This window comes from Mus caroli, unplaced genomic scaffold, assembly GCF_978045245.1.
Source record: "Mus caroli unplaced genomic scaffold, Mus_caroli_1 scaffold_4, whole genome shotgun sequence".
Classification (NCBI taxonomy): domain Eukaryota; kingdom Metazoa; phylum Chordata; class Mammalia; order Rodentia; family Muridae; genus Mus; species Mus caroli.
This window is the reverse complement of record NW_028227259.1, coordinates 152,216,770-152,236,427: the sequence shown is the minus strand read 5'-3', so window position 1 is coordinate 152,236,427 and position 19,658 is coordinate 152,216,770. Positions and strand designations below refer to the sequence as shown.

At 44.8% G+C, this 19,658-nt stretch overlaps 1 protein-coding gene across 1 annotated transcript in view; it reads right to left on the bottom strand.

The window, feature by feature from the left end:
* Nucleotides 1-19,658, bottom strand: part of Mtus2 (microtubule associated scaffold protein 2) — a 355,323-nt gene that overhangs the window by 211,094 nt on the left and 124,571 nt on the right. Inside the window, exon 3 of the mRNA XM_029477860.2 lies at nt 18,643-18,883. Coding sequence (XP_029333720.1) covers nt 18,643-18,883 — 241 coding nt within the window. The remainder of the gene's footprint in view (nt 1-18,642; nt 18,884-19,658) is intronic.

Below are 19,658 nucleotides of genomic sequence, written 5' to 3'. Positions count from 1 at the left end.
GGGGTTGAGGCCCTAATTCATGACAGCATTATCTGTTGTCTTTGTTCTTGTTCAGCTCATGTTTGGGCTGTCATGCTGGTGAGACTTTATGGGTGTGGTTTCTGACATCACTAGGAGATACAATCCCACAGCAAACTCCCTTCCTCTGGCTCTTCCTATCTTTCCACTCCCTCTTCCACAGTTATCCCTGAGCCTTAAGCACAGGAGTCTTTGTAGACATATGACTTGGGACTGGGCTCCACAACTCTGCATTTTGATTGGCTGTGGTTTTTCTACACTGGTCTCTGTGTGTTGCTAAGAGAAATTTGCTTCATGAGGGGTGGGGACTACACCTCCATCTGAAGATTTGAAGGCAGAGCCTCTGGTGGAGATCATTCGACATTTGTCTTTCTGAGTCTGGATTACCTCACTCCATGGGATCTTTTCTAGGTCCATTCAAAATAAGCCAAACCTTTAAAGGGTCTACACTGGCTGGAGAATTCGATTTGTCAGTGTGTGTCCTCTACAAAAACACTTCGACTAGAGAGGAGCAATAAATGTTTTGTCTTACCCATCAAAATCCCTTCCAAGCGAGTGCCAACATAATGGGGAAGCTAATTAAAATAAATTCAAAGCTAATAAACATTTTCAAAACTCTGGGATCAAATGTCCAGGCCTCGTGCAAGGGAGCTGAACTGAACTCATTTATTTTCATCAAAGCTCGATTTTCTGACAAGTTTTTGCCAGAAAGCAAAAGCAAAAAAAAAAAAAAAAAAAAAAAAAAAAAAATTCCTGCTCGAACAACAAAAGAGATTTTGCTATCTGCTGAAAGCCGAGAGACACGCGGCTATTTCAAAGTAATATTATTTTTCCTTTGAAAAATAAAGTCTCTGAGGAGAGCAAATCTTCCTATGAAATGAAATGAATTTTATTTGTTTGGGCTTTTTCCTTTTTGTATAGATCGCCTTTTAAATTGCGGCTCCACGATACTAAACAAAATCTCAACAGAGCAAAATAAGATCGCTTTATTTGTGATTTAACACTGTATCGATAAAGTCCCGTCCATCATTGTCCAGCTGTCACGAATCCCGGACAGTGAGATTAAAATGTTAAAAAAGGAAAATTTTCGCTAAACCGATTCAGTATGGACCGGAAGAAGAGAGACGGGGGCTGTGGGTGTGGTTAGTCGGATGCTTGCCTACCACGCATGCAGTCCTGGGTTCAAACCCCTGAACCTCATAAACCAGACACACCTATGATCTCAACACTCAGAGGTGACTCAAGGCCATCCTTTGGGGCACAGATAGACCTTGCCTCAAAAGCAAAAATCTGGAAACAATAGCTAGAGAGGACTGAAGTGACCATGTCAGCGGGAAAGAAGGGTCAGAAAAAGTTGACAGAGCGAATATAATCAAAGCATGATTTCTGCATGTTAGAAAATGTCACTGTGAAAGCCCTAGCATATTTATAATCAATATGCATTAATAATTATAATGAAAGTAGAAATGCTGACTGTAAGATCCGTGCAGGGGAGGCCAGAGAGGTGGCTCAATGGATAAAAGCACTCGCTTCATAAGCCTAACACCCTGTTGCATCCCTGGGAACACATAAAAGGCCAAACATGGTGGTGCCCATCAACAGCTCCAGCAGTCCTGGGTCAAGATGAGTGATGGAAACAGGAGAATGGCTGGAAGTCTGCGTGCTGTACATCAGCACAACAGAAAGGAGAGCTCGCTTCAGCAGGTGGAAGGAGACAGCCTCTGACTTGCGGACGCAGGCAGGCAGAGGGGTCTTTATAGCATATTTAGGTCATTTGAGCCAGATTGTTCTTTAATTTCACCTTTCTTACCAGTTACTGTCATGGTCTATTTTATTTTATTTTTGTCTTCTTTCACAGGTACTTTGCTATGCTCGCATCATTGAACAGCAGCTCAGCCTCTCTGCACATGCTCACACAGCCTCCCTGCGCACGCTCACACAGCCTCTCTGTGCATGCTCACACAGCCTCTCTGTGCATGCTCACACAGCCTCTCTGCGCATGCTCACACAGCCTCTCTGCGCATGCTCACACAGCCGCTGTTTCAACCATGCTTCCTTCTCGCGGAGACAAAATTCTGTTGATAAAAACCTTCCTTGTTAAGGTGGCATCTCCTCTCAGGAAAAAATGAACACAGACAAAGCAAGGGAAATAGCATGCTTCAGGCCAGACTGCAGACCTGAGCTCAACGTGTTTGAACGCAAGCTCCGGGCGCCTCCATTTCCTCACGGGAGAAAGTGGATGGAACGATTTTATTAGTTACTTCTCCGTTGCTGTGGTAGAACACCATTCACAAAGCAACTTACAGAAGGAAATTCCAGAGGGACAAGAGTCCACTGTGGTGATGAGGCGTGACAACAGTTAGGCATACTGGCTGGCTGGAGCAGGAAGCTGAATGGTCACATCCCTGACCACAAGCAAGAACCAGAGAGAACAAGCGGGAAGTAGGGTAAAGCTAGGAGCTCTCAGATCCCTCCCTCAGTGCTGGACTTGCTACAGCAGAGCTGCAGCACCTAGAATAGTGCCACTAATCAGAGACCAAGCATTCAGACACATAAGCCTGGGAGGGGCTACTCATTCAAACCGCTCCATCTATCTCTTCATTATTATGCTGGATGAGAAATAGTGTATCGGCTGATGTATAATGAGCACCATTGTGCAAACAGATACAATCTTGCTATGTTTTTTTCCCTAACATTGATGCCACACGTATTGAAATTGCAAACAAGTATCTCTTTTAGCAAAAGGAAAAGACAGGACATGGATCAAGGTGTGTAAGAACTGATTCCAAGCTGGCTCCCAAGCAAGCCGTACCAGTGAATGAGGATTGCTCTGGTGAGTGACGCAATACTGCGGAAGTCATGAGCGGCGACACTGCATGACCATGCTCTTAGATTGCTACCTCAAGAAGCCAGGCTTTATATGAGGACATTCAAACAGTTCTCCCGCATGGAGCAGTGAAGTCTCTTGCTAGCAGCCAATAGCTCCTTCATCTCAGAACTGTATTCCTCGTCTTTGGACAGCCTTCAAATGATCGTAGAACTAGTCAAACCTGACTGCAACCCAGTGGGGAATGCCAAGACAGAAGGAATCCATCAAGACATTCCCAAGTCCCAGCCCACAGAAATAATCAGATGGTAAATGCTTGCTGTAGCTTTAAACTACTGATGTTTGGCGTGGTATATTGTTTGGCAACATGGAACCAAGTGAGATTTGGGTACCTGACACAGGTGTCCTAACAGGACTCAAACTATAGGAATGGCCCTGGAACCAGCTTCAGATGGGATGCTATAGGAACTTTTGGGTAACAGGAATGAAGTTGTCTTGGGAGCGTCAATGAGACTTCCAGAAGAAGTTCAAAAAAGCTGTCAATGAGGGCATAGAGGAAATGGATGGGGCAGTGGACCCATGCTAATAAGTAGCAAGTGTTACTGATAGAATATGGAATATATATATATATATATATATATATATATATATATATGTGTGTGTGTGTGTGTGTGTGTGTGTATGTGTGTGTATGTATGTATATGTATGTATTTATGTATATGTGTATACATATGTATATATATACATGGATATATTCATATCCATATTTATGTATGTATATATACATACAAATATATCTATGTATTCCTTTGAAGAACCCTGAATAATATAATGCCCAAGAGAAAAAAATCTTTACAAAACTCATATGATAAGAAAATGATCACATAGGCAATAACAGACAAAACCCAAAAACAACCCAAATCTCCATGAACTGAAGCAATTATAAATAAATCATGGTACAGAAAGAAAATGGGAAATTCTGCATCCATTGGAAGAAATCCTTATGGGCTGAGTTCTGTCACCTCCACTGTCATCTGTTCTTGGAGACACAGCCTTGATGGGAAAATTAAGGCCGCCTACAGTTGTAAGGGTGGTGGTGTCTTAGTCCAGTGACTGTAGAGAAAACATCAGTGGCACCTTCCCCCTTGTGTGTGCACACAGAGAAAGGCATGTGAGAGGACTATCACACATAAACCAAGAGAGGCCTCACCAAAAGCCAACCTTACTGGTACATAAGTTTGGATTTCTAGCCTTCAGATCTAGGACAAAAAATAAAAATAACTTCTAAGCCACTGGGTCTTCTCAAAATAAGGAGACTAAGAAATAAAACACTAACGTGTTATAAATCAGTCAGACTTTGACATTCTGAAGCCAATGGAATGAATCACATACAAAAGGCCACATACCATATGAGTCCATCACATGAGGTAGCTAGAACCCAGGCATCTACAGAGATAGAAGGTCAATCAGTGGATGCTAGTGGATGGTGCTTAAGGAAAATCTGGTAGAGAGAGAAACTCTTGTGTACTGTATGGATGCAGCATCTGTCAATAAAAAAACCAATGGCCTGTAGGAAAGAGTGACTAGTAGGTGGGACATCCAGGAGGCAGAGCAGAATCTGGGAGAGAGCTAAGTGCCAGCTGGTGGTAAGAGGAGGCGAGAAGGGGGTAGGGCTTACAGGACGGAGGGGTGGATTTGCCTGGCAACATGGAAGACAGGAATATGGGAACTAAGCAGAGGAAACCAGCCACGTGGCAGAACTTAGAATAAATGGGATATTAAGTTATGAGCAAGTCAGAGAACGAACTGAAGCTTATGGCCGAGGTGTCTGTAAATATACTTTGAGTCTCAGAGTCATTATTCTGGGGACTTGGGGCCAGGAGGAAAAAGTCACATCTGGAGCGACAGCAAGTTGTCATGCCTTTCAGAGTGATAAAATGTTCTATGGTTACTGTGGTCATGGTCACTTAACCGAGAAGAGTCAAAAAATAAAAATAAAAAGAAAGAAAGGAAGAAAGAAAGAGAGAGAGAGAAGGAAAAAAGAAGAAAGAAAGAAAGAAAGAAAGAAAGAAAGAAAGAAAGAAAGAAAGAAAGAAAGAAAGAAAGAAAGAAAGAAAGAAAGAAAGAAAGAAAGGAAAAAAGAAAGAAAAAGAACAAAAAGAAAACCATTGGATTTGTACTTTAAATAAGTGAAGTATGTGGTGTGTAAGTTATATTGCAAACAACAACATCAACAACAACTCTTGTTTGAGAAAGACTGAGGAGGCCAGGCGGGAGGCCAACAGAGACCAAGATTGAGACAACAACAGAGATACGGGGAGGCAGGTGGATGAGCAGTAGGTTGGCCCTTCCCAGCCCAAGAGACGATGACTAGAACGTATGTTAGTGCACACCGCAGTTGCCCGTGCCGGTAATGCTCCACCAAAGGGAAAAGGAGAAACATCAGAGGGAAACTGAGGATGGACGTGTCCCGGTCCTGCCAAGCCCTCCTCAGACACAGGGTACAGGCTGATGGTAAAATGGGCTGTGTGGACCCAGAGCTAGGGAGCAAAAAAGAAAGGGGACTCTTAGCCCAATCTGGTCATGCCAGGCAATGGGGTCCCCATGGAAGAGGAAGGGGAGAAGGAGCGGAGGAGCAGAGGAGGGAAAGGGGGAGGAGGGGGAGGAGGGAGGGGGGGAGGAAGACTCAGGTGGGTACTGCTTGTGATGATTCATAGATATACATGCAGGCACAACACTCATACACATAAAATAAAAATAAGTTTGAAAATTTTTTGAGACAGGGTCTCATGGTGTAGCCTTGGCTGGCTGGGAATTTGCTACGCAGATCTTGCAGTCTAGCCTTCAAGTCAAGGGATCCAGCTGCCTCTGCTTTTAGTGCTAGGACTAAAGGCATGTGTCACCACCCAGCTAAATAAATAGATCTTTAAGAAGAACGGGTGAAAAGGGGAATTCTTATCAATAGTTATGGTTCACTAGCACTTTTTAAATATCTAGGCCAGAAAGGAAAATAAATGAGAGTTATTTATTGTATGGGGGGGGGGGGAGGTGTGTGTGTGTGTGTGTGTGTGTGTGTGTGTGTGTGTGTGTGTGTTGTGTATGTGTGTGTGTGTGTGTGTGTGTATGTGTATGTTGTTGTTGTTGTTAGTACTGGGAGCTGTGAACAGTATAAAGTTTTAAGATAAAGAACACCGAAAAATAAGAAATAATCTACAAGACCAAATAATATGCACTGTTTTTAAATTGAGATTGTAATCTTAAGTTTAACATCTTCTGATGACTTAAATGAGTGGCATACATTCTGGTATAAGGGATGGAGAGATGGCTCAGCAGTTAAGAGCACTGGCTATTCTTCCAGAGGAGCCAGGTTCAATTCCTAGCTCTTACATGGCAGATTGGAGCTGTCTATAACTCCAGTCCCACCCTATCTGACACCCTCTTCTGACCTGTATGATCACAGGGCATGCAGGTGACACAGGCAAAATACATAAGACTAAATAATTAAAAACAAATAAATAAGTCATGTATGGAGTTCTTGAGTAAACAGGATTCAATGCCTACGTCTGCATTTTTGTTAGGTCTAAACATCAGCTAAGGTGATCTGGTTTAAAGCAGAGGTTCGCAAATATCACGTGGCTTATTTCCTACTGTACCAGAGCAAAACAATGGCTGGGAGATAAATGGACCAAAACCTTTCTATCAGAGATGGGAACTGCAAGTTGTGAGAATGAGCACAAGACCAAACAGAAGAAAACAGCCATTGGCGGGCTCAGTGATATAAGCACTGCAAACAGCTCCACACAAACAGAAGGAAAGACAGGCTGAACGGAAGTAAGGTGACCTTGTGTTAGCCAGGGATCACACGATCCTAGATCTGCCCAGGGCATCAAGCTGCCAGCCATTGCATTACAAACAGGGATGATGAGTCCCACTCCGATCTCATTCAAGTTGGTGCTTTTCAGGACTGACTGCTGCAAGTCCAAAGGCACGGAAAGATGTGGAGTGGATTCTGCGGACCCATCTGTTCCTGCTCAGCAGCGCTGGCAGTTCAGGACAGGAGAGGCATGAACTCAGCTCCTGCATTTGCTAAGGAAAGTACCCAAACATTATGCGGGCGAGAACAATGAAAGACCTCTCCCCCACCCCCCCAACCCCCACCCCCAGCTTAGATTTAAGAGCACAATTTTCCTTAAAGCCTTTACAAGCACACACTCATTTTACAAGACTGATCAGACTGGAAATGCTGTGGCCACCAACACTAACTTCAGTGAAGCAGAAAGGAAGACCACAGCGGCCAGCTTAAGTGGGTAATACCTGGGGCTTTTAAATTCTTTCCAGTGAAAGTTGCTTTCAAACAAGAGCTGCTACATTTCAAGCGGCAACATTGAAACTCAAAGCCAACAATAGTCACAGGGTATTTTCAGGGTATTAAGCACTTTCTACACTCAAACCTCAAACAAGAAAGAGAAGAGACAGACACTTACTGAGCCAGGCACTCCAAGTATTCTGGAACATGAAACACAGGTAAAGGTTCCTGACTGCCTGAGGGGAGGAGGAGGAGGAGGAGGAGGAGGAGGAGGAGGAGGAGGAGGAGGAGGAGGAGGAGGAGGAGGGGGAGGGGGAGGAGGAGGGGGAGGAGGGAGGGAGGGAGATTGCTGCAGTGAAGAGACATCTGGGATTGCTGCAGAGGAAGCACTCACTGACCTTCATCCTGGGAAGCCAGGTGAGCAGAGACATCAGCCCAAGGGCAGGCCAGAAAAAATAATAATAATAATAAAATCACAGAGCATGGAGCCGCTCCTGGAGGCACAGGATGCCCAGTTCCCAGGTTCTGACCACCACCTCCAGCCCTGCCAAGCCCCAGCATGAGAGGACACAGATGCCCAGAGGATTAGTACAAATGAACCCCAAGTTCATCCCACACAACCACGTGTGAACGATCACAGAGAACTCGGGGAAATCTTCCAGCACGAAACAGAATGAAACCAACAACAAAGAAGAGTGCCCTGGAGACAAGGGGACACCAGCATCCTTTAAAAGTCACATCCTTCATTACAAGAAGATGCTGTCATGATAACATTAAGGAGGATGTGCTAGGAGCAAGGCTGGATGACCCAGAAAGCATTCTTAGAAACTATCAATTGGGGGAGGGGGGTGGAGAGATGGCTCAGCGGTTAAGAGCACTGACTGCTCTTCAAGAGGTCCTGAGTTCAAATCCCAGCAACCACATGGTGGCTCACAACCATCTGTAATAGGATCCCGATTCCCTCTTCTGGTGTGTGTCTGAAGACAGCTACAGTGTATTCATATAAATAAATAAATAAATAAATAAATAGGCAGGCAATGGTCCACACCAAATTAAAAAGAAATGCAGGGAGAGAGATAGGGTGGAGGAAGAGAGGAATGGAGGGCACGGGGAGGGAAAGGGAGGGAAGGAGAGGTGGACAAAGAGGCAAGGATGGAGAGACTGAAATAAATGGCAATAACACAGCTTGACTGACCAGCAGTGAGGAGACCCAAGTCTGTACTGAACTAATGCTTAGCAAGACCCAAGTCTGTACTGAACTAATGCTTAGCAAGACGACCTCTCTCTGTGTATATAGATGTATACACACACACACACACACACACACACACACACACCTGGAAATCTCAAAAACAGCAATGAAAAGAGATGGTTATAAAATGCATGGGGGGGTTATAACTGTCATCCACATTCTTTTCATCAGATTGCATAATAATTTCTCGTGATCAGCAACAGACGTTGTTACTTAAACAAAAGTTGCTTTTAGCCGTGAACATTACTTTTAATGTAGTGAATGAAAACTAAGAACAGAAATGCAAAACTCTGCCGTGTAGCTTCGTGTAGCTTTCTCTTCTCTGCCTCTCTCAGTCTCTCTCTGTCTCTCTGTTTCTGTCTCTCTCTCTGGAAATTAATTACTGAGGATGCACTTAAACAGCCAAACCATTGTTTTGAGGCCTCTGGTAGGGATGCAACTGAGAACTACAGAGAACAAAACACCTCCAGTCCCAACATCAAAAGGAAAGAGTAAGACCCACAGCCATCTACAAAGGCACACACCCAGGAACCTAAGATTCCCCCCTGACCCCCACCTTTCAAAGGTCTTAGTATTGACACCATGGAGACGAACCTTCAACACCTGGACTTCAGGGGCTTGTCAAGCTCCCAAACTATAGCACATCTGTCCCCTTGGACTCTATGAAAGCCCCAAGAAAAGGCACTGTGCTGAGGGCTCACGCGTACTCACAAACATCTCGGGGCTCCATAGTAACTCACCACCAGAAAAAGGTGTATTAGAGCCTCTAGAACATCCGTCCTCTTTTATAAGGCAATAACAATTATAGATGGGTTAACTAATCGCGTAGATTTTGTAACACAGGTGAACTGGGGCTGTCATTCCTGATGCTTGGCTTTTCTTCATATTCTTCCCCTTCCCAGTCTATTCTGAAGCGACCTTGGCCCACAGGGTCAGGAGGCTAATTATACATATAGATTTAACTATAGTAGGGGGTACTCATGTACCAGTTAAAAATTATTCATCCGTATGTTCTGGAAGACATTAGCAATTGAACTGGCAGGGTGGGGAGCACAGAGGCTTTTCCCAGTGGGAGTGGACATCAGTCAACCTGTTGAGCTCTGGGAAGGACCAGGAGACTCGATTCCCCCTGTTGGACTGCTTGAGCCAGGGATGGGTCTTTCCCTGTGCTTGGACCATCAGCTTCCCTGAATCTCCACCCTGAAGACAGCCATCATCACAGTGATGCTCAGTCTCCATAATTTCCTAGGTTTCAGTGTGACTGAGGCCCTGAAGAAGGATCAAGAGATGGAAGAGGGCTCGTAGGCAACAAGGAGACACTGAGACTGGATGCAGTGGCAGGAACATCTGCAAGTCAGAGGACACAGACTGGAACCTGGCTCTGAGCTAGACTCGGGAGGACTGTCAGCCATAGTGTGATAGAAAGAGCCACTACTTCCTAATAAGTCTTTTCTTTCTCATTGGTTCTGAGTCTCAGAAACCTTAGCAAAGGCTGGGCTTTAGTAAAATTACCTGCAAGGCCTCTCCTGTTCTCCATCCCTACCTCTGCCCTCGTCTTGGCTGGGCTCTCCTTGATAGCATCCTAAAAGAGCGTCCCGAAGAGGACCCCTTGTCTTACCCCTTCTTGCCAACCCATCTACTCTTGTTCTTCCAACTTCCATCCAATCTCACCTTCTAAAAAAAAAAAACAAGTATGATCTTGTCTGTCCTTACTTCAAACCATTTGGGGACACAATCTTGCTTTTGAGGCAAAAGGCTGAGTCCTTACCACAGTTTGGATCTCCCCAGTTTTCTCCAGTCTTGTTCTCTTCCTGCCCCAGTGGTTGACACTGAAGCCACAAAAGCCTTCATGTGAGCCATCCCTTGGGTCTGGACCACACTCTCTTCCACTTGTGTCATGTCCTCATCCCTCATACCATACCTCAGACCTATGACATTCTCTCTCTCTCTCTCTCTCTCTCTCTCTCTCTCTCTCTCTCTCTCTCTCACACACACACACACACACACACACACACACACACACACACACTCATGCTGGCACATACACATAAGAATAAATGAATAACAAAATATTTAAAGATACCAAAGGAAAAGCTAAGGGGAGTCCTTGCCCTGTGTATATAAGGCCCCCGGGTCAATCTCCTGGAAAAGAGAAATAAAAAGATGCCAAAGAAACTGCAATTAGGCCATGCTCCCTTCTACCATCACATGGGTGTTTCCCATCTGATTCAACCCACATTGCAGATACCACAGTGAAGCAGAATTTCGGTGTCAATAAATTGCTCTCTTAACCCAGGAACCAGCACCCTGCCCACTCCTCTCATTCCTTTTTTTACTCGATTCCCCTCTCATTTGCATTAGAAGAGTCATTGCCTTTGCCTCATATCCCAAGATGCATCCTTCTGCACGTGGCCATGTTCCCATCATTCGCCAGTCCCCTGGGGATGATTAGCGCCAAGTTCTCTCCCAGTGCCTCCCTCTCTTTCCTATTTCAGATCATTTGCAATAAGCATCTCCTCCCACACTCTGAAATGCAGCCTAGCCCACCCCCGCCTCCAGCTAGCACTCCTGGTTCTTTTCTGAATTTGCTAGTATTTAAAAATCATTCTCTTCTGTTCCTCACTTTTCATTCATGCATCACCCTGCTAATATGTGACTTCCACCCCTGCGTTTGACTAAAAGTGTTCCCTCAAAACTAGGTCACCAACTGCTGCCTAATTTCCAGTCTCAACAGTCTCTTGGCATTTTTTTGCTTAGCCTGCCTCCTACGAGACCCCATTGGTCAGTTCCTCCTTCTAGTCCCGCCTCCTATGAAACTGCGATGGTCACTTCCGTGTTGGTCACTTCCTTCTTCAGACGCTCTGCTGAAGACCCCCACCCTGCCCTCTCATGGTGTCTCCTTGGCCCCTCCCCTAGGGCTGTCTCCCGCTGACTTCCTGGTTCCGGTGCCTCTGAAATGGGTCACCCTCATTTCTTGCCCACCTCCTCGATTTTCCTTGTCTCTTTTTCCCCTGAGTCCGTTCATCCTTTCTCACTGCCTCAGTACACATCCACGGGGCAGTCGCCCCACATTGAATCCTCACCTAAGGTTTCTCTGTAGCCACAATTACTCGTTTTAGAAATTTCTGTCTCATGTCCAGAGGAACTTCGAATTCCCATGTGTGAGTGAACTGTCCGCTATCACCACCAATGCGGTCACCAGGATCCCTCTAGAGCTGGAGTCCCTATAAAGGAACTGGATCGTTCCACTCCTACCGATGGCCCCTCTCTTTCCATCTTTACACCTTCCCAACCTGATAAACCCCTATGTATCCTTCAAAATGCAGCACAACTCACCCTGTCTACAGCTTCCCTCCCGACCCGCCCTCCCTGCTCACACGGGCAAGCCTGCAGTCCGTTCTCAACAGGTCACTATCAAACACCTACCACATCTATGGCAATTGCTAATTTTTCTCATCCCTTTTGCCGGGCGTGGTGGCGCACGCCTTTAATCCCAGCACTCGGGAGGCAGAGGCAGGCGGATTTCTGAGTTCGAGGCCAGCCTGGTCTACAAAGTGAGCTCCAGGACAGCCAGGGCTACACAGAGAAACCCTGTCTGGAAAAGCAAAAAAAAAAAAAAAAAATTTTTTTTCTTTGTATCCCACAATGTCCAGAACTGTATCATTTGTGTACCTGAACACAGACTAGCACCCAGCCTATAAATAGGTTTCAGGGAAACAAGAACAGGGCTGGCCACCTCAAAGGTTCTCAAGAAACAGTGGCCATTCAGCCAATTACAGCCCAGGGAGCAGCCGCTGGTCTTGGCAGACAGTCTGGTTTTGTCTGTCTGTACTTCACACTTGCAGAGTCGAGTAACTTCGGCTGAACTGGAAAGCTAACATATTTAACTCCCAGCCCTTGACCGGTCCGCCCTAGTTCAAAAGTTCCCAAAAGCTCATCAGTTCTTGGTGACCAAGGAGGAACACCAAGAACGGCTGCAGGGTAGCCATAAGCCATCAACTCAACAGATACGGAGCTTCCTCCTGTGTCTTTGAAAATGGTATTTCTAACTCATTCTTTGAAAAAATGTCAAGCACGTATACAATATATTTTGATGACATCCATCCCCTGCTACCTCCCTTCAACTCTCTGCCAAGACCCACCAACACGCTTTTCCTATATAAAAATTATTATTAAGAATGGATTGAGTCAATTGGTGCTGTGTATACAAGCATAGGTGTGGGCTACCCACTGGGGCAACCCACCAGTAGTCATAGACCCAAAATAAAAGGGCACCTCCCCTCTCAGCAGCCATCAGTGGCTAAGAGCCCCATAGCTATTAGTGGAGACACCATAGCCAAGTGGCATGTAGATAGTGTCAATGAAGTAACCCAGGAGTTGCTGTGATCATGGTGCCTCTTCAGAGCATTAGAAACACAAACTAAGACAGACACTGAAAAACACTCCCCGCCCTCACACTAACTTGTGCAGAGCAGACTCTCAACTCAAAGCTACAGTGTTCACAAAGGCAAGGTGTCCAGGCTAGGTGAACAGAAAGATGCTGCATCAGCTAAGAGTGCTGGCTCCTCTTGCAAAGGACCAAGGTTCCGTTCCCAGCTCCCAGTGACCTCACAACCATCTGCAACTCCAGTTCCAGGAGATCTGACGCCCTCTGCTGGCCGCTGAGGCACGGACATACATGCAGGTGAAACACTCATAGGCATAAAACATAATGTGAAAAATGAAGTGTGGCGTCATAAAATCTGGAAAATATGAAAAGTATAAATAACATATTCATATTCTTATATGAGAGCTCTCATATTATGCTGTCAGGAGAGAGCAGCTTCCTCAGACCTCCCGTACCACGGCCTGTGTTCACAACAGAGGATCCTGGCAAGTCTCTAATCCCTCAAGGTTTCTAATTCCTCACCAACAGACAAAGCAACAACAAAAACCCCTTAAAGTCAGCCTGGCCCTGTAATTTCCTCACTACCCGGCTCCAGCTTACCTATCTGGTTTTGTTTTGGGTGACACCCAGTTCCCTTCCCCCAACACTCCCCTCCCACCTACAGAAATGGCCTGATTCTTGAGAAACTCCAACTCCCTTCTTACACGGGCCTTCACATTGCACTGAGTCCATCCTATGAAGTCATTCAGGCCATGCCCCAGTTCCTCCAGGAAGCCTTTCCATGGGTACCAGTCAGGATAAGCTGTCCCCATCCGGTTCCCTGCTTTAAATGCTGTGCCACAACACACACACACACACACACACACTGCTCCGCACAGACCCAGTGCTGGGAGCAGCTCCCTGACAGATTCTGTGGGCACCCTCATCTTCCCTAGTATCCAGCTGGGCTCAGATCTGCGGAGGCTGAGGAAGTCCCTGCTGTCATCAGAAGAAACCCCTGCAGAGCTCCTCCACAGCTTCCAAACGCACCCTGGCTTTCTTATGCCAAGCAGAAGATTCAAAAAATGCTCATTTGTCTCAGTATTATCTTGGGAGAGAGAAATAACATTTTCATTTTAGACTTCTTCTCAGAGATACTGGGCACGGGCCTATATTATGCTAAATTGGTAGCGGCAGCTGGACAGAGCTGGTTTAAAATATTCTAATTCCATTTATTTGCTTTTCAAAACACGTTAATAATTTCCCCATTTTAAAACTTGGTGAAATTTACTCTTTTTTTTTTTAAAGTCCCTGCAAGAAAGGCTGCAGGGGATGTCAAACTCCAAAATAAATTTTATTTTAATAATCAGAATCTATAGCACAGTTGTCTATATCTTGAGAGAAAGTTTTCCAATTTAGCTGATTCAATTTCTCTGGCTATTTATAGAATGAGGTTTTATCGTCCATCCTTCAGAAAGATTTTGCTTTCAACGCCTCAACTGCTCCTAACAGAAAATATTACATTCCATTCTAGCATTGCCTCACATAAAAGCACTATGCTTTCAGGGAAAAAAAAATATGTATTTCAAATACATTTACCATGCAGGCAAATTACATTTCGCCACACTGTACACTGGGTAGGCTAACAGGTTCTGCATGTTGGGGGCCATTAAAGATTTGTTTTTGAGGAAAGAATACAAAACATATAGAGCTTTAAAAAAAGACAGTGTTGAGAAGCAGGGTCTTCTCACGTTCCAGACATGGAGGATCTTATTAGTAACCTGCTCTACGGACAACCATGGCCCCCAGCGAGCAGGCTTCATGCTACGCGGAGGGCTGTGAAGAGCCCTGAGCTCTTGACTGTTCATGCGTCTTGAGTTTCACTCTCAGAAAACAGAGAAAGTTCAGTGGAGTTTTTGATTTTTGTATTTTGTTTGGTGTGTGTGTGTGTGTGTGTGTGTGTGTGTGTGTGTGTGTGTGTGTGTGTGTGTGTTTTCAAGACATGGTTTCTCTGTGTTGCCTGGTTGTCCTAGAATTCACTCTGTAGATCAGGCTGGCCTCAAACTCACAGAGATCCACTCGCCTTTGCCTCTCGAGTGCTGGGATTAAAGGCATGGGCCACCAGTCCTCAGCTCAAAAGTTAGGTTGTAAGCATCACTGTGGAGTCAGAAAAAGTTAGAGCCTCAAAAATATAAAACAAAATGAAATGGAAACAAAACAACAAAAACAAACAAACAGAAATGATTTATGAAGAAAAGAGAGCCCTTGGGTCCATTGATTCTTTATGTAGTCGCATCAAGATCTGTAAATCCTAGGACATTGCCTTAGCTATGAGACAAACTCTTGAAGGAGCTGCCTTGTGGGATGGTGTGGACTGACTGTGTGTCCACTTCTTTCAGGCCATCACAATCTACCTAATGCTGCCTGCAAAATCAGCCATGGGAAGCACTGGGGACCTCACCTGACTCATGTGGCGCTCACCAGGCTACTGGGCATTTAAGAGGCTTCCTATCTGAGCCGGGGTAAAATACAGCTAATGTGTTATAACTCACGGATCAAACCAATTCGTAGATTTTAGAACGCAAGGGCTCACTTGACATTGGAAATATGTAAGTGCTAGGTCACATCGAGAGGCATCCATCCTGCTCCTAGTTCCAGCTCTCTCTCTGCCAGTGCCATGCTGTTCAGACCCTTGTGTGGCCTCCTAAAACAGATCCGACAAGACCCAGGAGATGTGACAGAGAATCTGAATCTATAAGGGTATGAATGGCGGCTAAACGCAAAACCACATCCACGCACAGACATGTATCAAAGACGGCCTTCAAACATCAAAGGAAAATAAGCACCACGTGATAATCGGGACCTAGAAGCATAAACACAGATATCGGACCTCATATTCAATTCAGGAAAGCCACAGGACGCTAATAGCTTCTGTGATGACGTAAGGGACATCTTACCGGAGAACCATCAACAACATTGAGTCTGCCGTGAACAGATAGGAAACAAGAACCATCAAAATGTGGGCAAATACAAGCAATGGGTGTTTTCAGAAACTGCGCAAGAGCCCTTGCGGGGTCGTGACCCTCGAGGGAATAGAACAGGAGCAAAATCCACCTAAGAGCCCATTTCTAGACTGCAGCACTTAAAGGGGAGGAATGTGAACAGCGGAGGCACTCAGGTGAGGGCTTTGGATGCTCAAGACATCTTCTAGGTTGTATGAGGCGGGGAGGGGGGGGTGGGGGGGCGGGGGGGCGGGGGGGGTGTCTTGAGGATGGGCCAAGAATATGCATCGGAGGCCCCAAAAAGCACTTAGATCAGTGGCTCTCAACCTGTGGGAATCAAGGGACTTTTCCACGGGGTTCCCCAAAGACCATCAGAAAACACAGATGTTTACAATTCATAACAGTAGCAAAATTACACACACAAAATAGCAATGAGAATGGCTTTACAGTTGGGGGGAGGTCATCACAACCTGAGGAACTGAATTAAAGTTCTTATGTTAGAAAGCCTGAGACACTCTTTTGGATGCTTATCATCAGTCTGAGGATATAAAGTAGAAAACCTTACAAGACCGAGGAAACCAAATTTTGAGATGTTGCAGTCAAGGAAAAAAAAATTCTCACAACTCACACATGCTTGAATTTATTCCATTTCACCAAAATAGCCCAAATGAAGAGACCGTATGGATAGACAATCACTCAGTACAGACTCCAAAAACGCACCTATGATATAGGTTATTTGACAGTCTGCTCTCCACCCTACAACAAGGAGATCTTGCTCAAACAAGAAAGACCTAGCCTGTGCCTTTCCAGCTCCAAGCCCCCCAACAGCCGCCTCTCACGGTAAGAGTCAAACCCCTGCAATGAGGCTTTATTTGACCCCAACTCCCCTGTCCCCATCCCATTCTTCAGCCACTCTCCTCTCCTTCCTGTCCTGGGCCTCCCAGTGGCCTTTGCGTTGGCTCCTCCCACTCCCTAGAAAGCAATACCTCAGGCTTCCACCAGGGTCCCCGTAGAGAGAATCTCTTATGGACTGTATGGATGAAACACCTGTCAATTAAAGCTGATTGGCCTGTAGCTGAGGCAGGAAGGTTTCTGGGGGAGAGCCAAACACAGGAGGATTGCCCCCTCTCCCACATATGTAACTAAGGACCAGGTAAATATGTCCGTGACAAAACTTACACTAGAATAATGGAATTATTGAATTATAAACCACTCAGAGAACAGCCAACGCTTTGGGCCTCGGTATTTTTGAAGATATTTGAGTCCCAGAGTCATTATTATTCCAGGAGCCTGAGACCAGGAGGAAAAGAAAAACTATTACATCATCTCCCTCCCTCATCTTCCCTGGGGATTGGCTTAAAGGAAGCTTTCTTGGGAAGGACTTTCTAATCCCTCTGTTTAAGGTGACAATGCCCTTCCTTCTTTTCCAAAGCCTTCCCTCCTTCCTCACTAATGTTTTCTTTTCTTCAATTATACTTATTGACTTCAACAGACCATGTAACTTACTGGCTCTTTTTTTTTAATCCCCATATTTTAAATTTAAGTCCGGGGGGCAGGGGCAAGGATATTTCTGTGTGTTGGTTTCTTTGTCCCCACACAGGAAGCTGTGCTGACAGCTCCCCCCACCCCCCCCAGAAACCATTGCCTACTGACTTACTTGAACCTGCGCTAAGCACAGGTAATTCTATTAAGATATACAGCTGCTGTGGGAATCACCAGTACAGAAGTTTATAAAAAAAAAAAAAAAAAAATTAAGGCCATCAGCAACTCTCTGAGTACATGACAATTCATAAAGTAATAAATGGCAAAGAGATGAAAAAGTTTCTCTCCAACAATAATCACAATGCTTGTGGGCACAGTGACTCACATCTGCAAACCCAGCACTCCGGAGGCAGACACATGAGAAAGTCTGGTATGTATAGGGAGTTCTAGGCCGGTCAGAGCTATGTATGAGACTTGGCTCAAAAATAAAATAATAAAACCCAATGGTTTCAAGGAAATGGGACTTTCAAGAAACTCTAAGGCAAAAATAACAGCTAGCGATAAACTACCTAGAGAATTAGTTATCCTTAAACACACACAAATATAAGCTGGAGATGGTGCAGAGGTTAGGAGAAATTGTCTTCCAGTGGACAGGGTTGGATGCCTAGCATCCACATAACAACTTAGAAGGGTCTGGTTAACTCCAATTCCAGGGTATCTGATGCCCTCTTTTGGCCACAGTTGGTACTGCATGCAGGTGGTGCACATATAGTCAGTCAATCATACACATAAAATAAGGATACTTTTTTTTAAATGTTTAGATATACTTTTACATAACAATTAACTTCAAATCATTTATACTAAGAATAACATTTAGATTACTTTACACAAGAATGCAAATACTAGTACTATTTGAAATACTATAAAATAGACAGAATCCAGTTGGCAGTCATTATTCTTAGACAGTTGAGGACCCGGATCCTAGGGAATGGTAGTACCCACAGTGGGCTAGGTCTTTCCCAGATCAATTAACATAATGAAGACAATTTCCCATAGACATACCCACAGGCCAACCTTATCTAGACTCTCTTTCTCATTGAGATTCTCTCCCAGCAACAAAAACTACCCTTCAGGGCAAGGCTTCTGAGTCTACAGCAGTTTTAGAGAAGGGAGAAATTGGAAAAAGCCAGGAGGTGATGACAAGGGCCACGTTTTGTGACAGCAGTAGCAGGTGAATTCTCAAGGACATCTGTGTCTATGGACAGATGGAGGGGTAGGGAGTGGCTCCTCGTAAGGATTAGGGGCAGTCATAAGAACATAGTCACGATATTTCATACTTGATATTTAAATGCACAACAGAGAAAGAAAGTCATGGTTAGACTTAATTACCTGAAGGATCAGAACCGTAGAAACTGGCAGCTGTTGTTAGTGATCCGGGCGGATGGATGGCACTCGCTGAGGACCTCTGGCTTGCGATCAGAATCCTGCTCTTGGTCGATGGGAGACGGGACATTGCACCCAATCCCAGCTGAGGCTTAAGGAGCATGGCCGAACGATAGAAAGTGGGAGGGACTTCATAGTGGGTGTAGGGAGGAGAGCAAAATTCTTCCTTCCCAGGGTGGTCTGTGACCTAAGATGAGAGATCAGAGAGAGCTAATGACAGGCATGAGAGGAGATCCACGCTCCAACGATGAGCAGCAACCACAGGATTAGCTGCTAGCTCAGAGATCTGGTGCCACTCCCAGCCCAGGGGCCTCATCTCTACAACAGTGTGAGCTCTTTCGTCCCTGCCTGTGGTAAGACTCCAGAGGAGAAAAAAGATCTCACTTTCAGAATTTTTTTTTTAATTTCATTGTTAAAAATTGACAAAAAAAAAAAGCATTGAAATTTGAATGGCTACTTATTAAATAAATCATGTCAGGACTGGAGAAGGGCTCAGCAGTAAAGAGCAACTGCTGTTCTTGCAGAGGACTGGGGTTGGGTTCTCAGCACCCACCAAGGTGGTTCACAACCCTCTGTGACTCAGCTCCGGGGGGGTCTGGTGCCCTCTTCTGGCCCCCTCAGGTACTGCACACACATGGTGCACACACATACACACACACACACACAAACACACATGCAGGCAAAACACCCATACACATAAAATAAAAATAAATCTTAAAAATAAAATAAATAATGTTAATAAAAGAGAGAATTTATCAAATGTTCAAAAATGATCAAAAGTTTCATACCTATGGAGAAAATTTATCATTTTATGCTCACTAACCTTATAATAAGTAAATAAACTATCATTTCATATATGATCAATAGAACATCTAAAATAATTATTAGTAAGAGAAAAATGTCTGATCTGCAAAAAAAAAAAAAAAAAAAAAAAGAGAGAGAGAGAGAAATGAATAGAAAAA